Consider the following 4,218-nt stretch of genomic DNA (forward strand, 5'->3'; position numbering starts at 1 on the left):
GACTTCTTTTTTTTCCCCCCATGACTGAGAAGGTAAACCACTGGATGACTTTGAGTAGAGAAGCGACATAATCTAACTCTTTTATAATTCACCCTTTCTGCTCCATAGAGCAAACATCAAGGTTAAGAGTGGAAAGTGTCACAGCAATTAGGAGACTAGACAGTTATCCATTTAAGAGATGTTTTTGCCTTGGACCAGCAGGGCTAGCACTGGACATGACCGTAATGTGGCTGGATAAACAAGTCTGGAGTTCAAGAGAGAAGACTGGGTTGGAGTTCTAAATTTGAGGGACCATACCATATAAGTGGTATTTAAAGTTTCAAAATTGGATGATACCTCTTTCTTTCTTTCTTTTTTTTTTTTTTTTTTTTTTTTTTTTTTTTTTTTTTAGTTTAGCACCATTTATTAAGTGATCTTAGCTGTTGTTGTAGCTGCTGCGTGTCAGCCTGTTCTTAAAACATAAAATGCTCTTCCAATTCCTCTTGTCCAGGACAGAAGGATCTTCCAGGTAGCACGCCAACAGAACAAGAGACTCCGATGACGCCAGCTTCAATGATGGTGCCATCCAGAGAGGGAGAGGGTCATGGCACATTCAACCGCGGCTTCCAGAGGTTTTGAAAAAGGAGCCTTTGGGGGCCCAGCCTGCCTGGCATTTTGATGCTGTCGGTGTGAGTTTTGTATTCCATAATGGTGTTGGGAGGTAGGTTAAGCACTCGTCGAAGTGTGTCCCGGATTCGGGCTGTGGTTGCTTGGTCACTGGCAGTCTTATTCCATATTGAAATAATGTCCTCCTGAAAGCGGACAGACACCACAGCCCCACAGATCTCCTCCCCAACCATGAACTGTTCCCCCAGCATGGCCAAAATGAGATTCTCCCAGCAACGGGAGGCCAAGCCCTTCCGCAGCCGAATAATCCACTTGCCACCATTTTTATTTGCATCATCCTCCCACATGGGTTTAATTCCTTCTTTGAAGAGATGGAAGTCACTGTGGCCTGTCAGGTCCCCGGGACGTACCATGTGGCTATAAAACCTCCAGAACTGCTCCACAGAGGCAAAGGTGCCAATCTGTTTGATATTCTGTTCATAGCTCTGTGAGCTCGTGGGACGGCCGGGGGTTCTCCTGGAGTACCAAAAAGTGTAGTTGTACTGCAGGGGATGCTCTGCCGGTCCAGGGACAACAGCCTTTCTCTTGCTACTGGTCTGATTCTTGTCTCGTTCCGTTTTTTCCTTCTCACCATCTTTCTGTGTGCTGTTTTCTTCATTCTGATCATGGTCCCCACTGTCATCATCTTTCAAAGCGTCGAACTTGTTGTTCATCCTCTCGCCGCCACTGTCGCCACTCGATGATACCTCTTTCTAAGTGGATATGGTTAGAAAATAAAGTGTTGAGGGAGACAGAGGAAGAACAAGTTAAGAAACTGTGAAATAAAACCAGAGAGGTTGGAGGTAAAACAGGCAAATGCTATGTATCCGAAACTAAGTAAAGAAAGTGTACTAAGAAGGAAGGCGAGTCATCTACTGTGTCAAATGGTGCTAGTAGGTTTAGCAAGGTGAGGTCTGAGAAATGACTGTTGGATTTGTCAATATGAGTGAAAGGAACAAATATGATGGTGTGGTGGGGTAAATGCTTAGGGGATAGACCATTCTTCCTTAGACTTTGGGGTAAGAGGGGACTGAGAAATGGACATGACAATTGTAGCAGAAAAATTGGCCAGAAGAAGGATTTTTTAATGTAAGAAATCATAACACTTTCATAAGCAGCTAGAAATGATGCAATGGAGAAAAAGAAAAACTGATGACCTATGTAAGAAGAACCCGATAGTAAAACATCATGGAACGTTTCTCTAGATTCACCCAATCCCTGTGTTCCATCTTCAGAGCTAACTCTTGCTCTTCTTTCTGCTGCCACCTTCGTGGAATGACTTCTTTTTAAATTTTATTTAATTTTATTTATTTTTTGAGACAGAGTCTTGCTCTGTCACCCAGGCTGAAGTGCAGTGGCACAATCTCAGCTCACTGCAACCTCTGCCTCCCAGGTTCAAGCAATTCTCCTGCCTCATCCTCCCCAAGTAGCTGGGACTACAGGCGCATACCACCACGCTCAGCTAATTTTTGTATTTTTAGTGCAGATGGGGTTTCGCCATGTTGGCCAGGCTGGTCTGGAACTCCTCACCTCAGGCGATCCACTCGCCTTGGCCTCCAAAAGTGCTGGGATTACAGGCATGAGCTACTGTGCCAGGCCCTGTGGAACGACTTCTGAAGCCTCATTAGTTGCTTCTAGCTCTTCATCTCTGGCTCCATTCTCCGGAAATCTATGCCTCAGTCCTCCTCTCTTGTCTCAGTAAAGCATGCCCTCATCCTTCATTAGACAATTTTAAAATGTTTTCACTTTACTTTTCGAATGTATCCTACACCTATTTTGAATCTAATAGTCTTAAATAGTTTAGCAAGAGGCATTTGGTATGTGGGTGCATACTTTTGCAATATTTATAAGAAAATGTTCAGTTTTATTCCCGCTAACTTTAGAGCCAAGCAAAGAACATTTATTTCTTTATTAGAAAATTCTGAAACGTGGGGATATAGTTTGGATATTTGTCCCTGCCTAAATCTCATGTTGAAATGTAGTACCCAGTGTTAGAGGTAGGGCCTGGTGGAAGGTGTTTGGATCTAGGAGCAGATCGTTCATGAATGGCTTGGGCTATCCCCTTGGTGATGCGTAAGCTCTCCCTTTGAATTCACAGATCTAGTCATTTAAAAGTCTGTGGCACCTCCCCCACTTCTGCTCAGTCTCCCTCATTTGCTCCTACTTTCATCATGTGAGATGCCTGCTCCTCCTTCACTTTCCACCATGATTGGAAGCTTCCTGAGACTTCCCTAAAAGCCTAGCAGATGCCAGCACCATGCTTCCTGTAAAACTTGCAGAACCACAAGCCAATTAAACCTCCTTTCTTTATAAATTACCCAGTTTTAGGTACTTAATTATACCAATGCAAGAACAGACCAAGGCACCTAGTAAATCATCTTTGGGAATACTCACTAGATTTCCCAAGTTCCCTTGATAGAATTTCTCCAACAGGAGGTAATCATTCCCAAAAGGAGGCAATACTCACTTCTCTCCTATTGTCACCCACTCCATCCCTTGTTTTCTAACCTACTTCTCCTCTCCTCTCACTTCTTTTTTTAAAACAGCAATCTTTTCTGAGTAGAAAAGGAATAGTCCTTAATTGCAAAAAAGACATACTAGAAAATATAAGGAAAAAATTTAAAAAGAAGAAAATTACTGAAATTTTAACCACTCACCGTAATCTTTCTGATTCATTTCTCTGTTACTTTGCAACTTGTTTTACAAATAAGAAATCACACATAAAATTTGCACTTAAAATGATTAGAAAATGACCACCATTTTCTAACTGTAATAAAAATACTGTTTTACGTAACTGTAGATTTTGTAGTATTTCATTGTGTAGACACACCATAGTTAAATTTGAAACAGTTAAGTAGTTGCTGGTATTTTGTCATTATAAAACATGCATTGTAAATTGTTATTCTGTAAATGTTTATCTATGTTCTTTGGAGTGTTCCTTAACGCATATATCCAGAAACACAAATTCTGAGTCAAAGCGTGTGAACCTAGGCTCTGGGTCATATGTTCGCACATTATAGTTTCCAAAAATTCATGTTTTACATCTTTAGTAATTTGCTAAAAATGGTGTACTACAGTTATGATTTATATACTAATTATTAGTAAGCATAATCTCTTTCAAATTTGATTAAACATTTGCCTTTCTGGTTTTGTGAATAGTTTGAGTGCCTTGTCCAGTTATCTGTGGCTTACTTTAAAGTATTTCCCCCTCTATAAAGTGGTTTAATGTCCTTTTTATTAAGAAAACCAACAATGTTTCACATTTTATTTTAAATACATTCCTGTGTTTTCTCTTTTAATTCCATTTTGGGGTTTTTTAATTTGTTTGTTTCTGGGGTTTTTGGAGGTTTGTTTGTTTCTGGGTGTTTGTTTTTGTTTTGTTTTTACTTTAGTGTCTTGAAGGTGTTTACAAACAGTAAGATAGAGTGGTTATTTTTAGCTGTTTGGTTTTATTCCAATTCATAAAGCTTGTCTCCACTCACAAGTTAGATAAATACCTATCTATATTTTCTGCTGTTTTAAAGTTTCGTTTGCTATGTTTGGCTTTTTCATCCTTTTATAATCTATTTTGAT

General features: G+C 40.1%; 1 protein-coding gene across 1 annotated transcript; it reads right to left on the reverse strand.

The window, feature by feature from the left end:
- Positions 1–363: 363 nt before the first annotated feature.
- Positions 364–2,909, reverse strand: LOC129038430 (eukaryotic translation initiation factor 4E type 2-like). Its single transcript, XM_054491410.2, has one exon. It carries the CDS (start codon positions 1,317–1,319, stop codon positions 582–584), a length of 738 nt encoding a protein of 245 aa, XP_054347385.1. The 5' UTR covers positions 1,320–2,909; the 3' UTR covers positions 364–581.
- Between the last annotated feature and the right edge of the window lie 1,309 nt (positions 2,910–4,218).

This window comes from Pongo pygmaeus, chromosome 5 (genome assembly GCF_028885625.2).
Source record: "Pongo pygmaeus isolate AG05252 chromosome 5, NHGRI_mPonPyg2-v2.0_pri, whole genome shotgun sequence".
Taxonomy (NCBI): domain Eukaryota; kingdom Metazoa; phylum Chordata; class Mammalia; order Primates; family Hominidae; genus Pongo; species Pongo pygmaeus.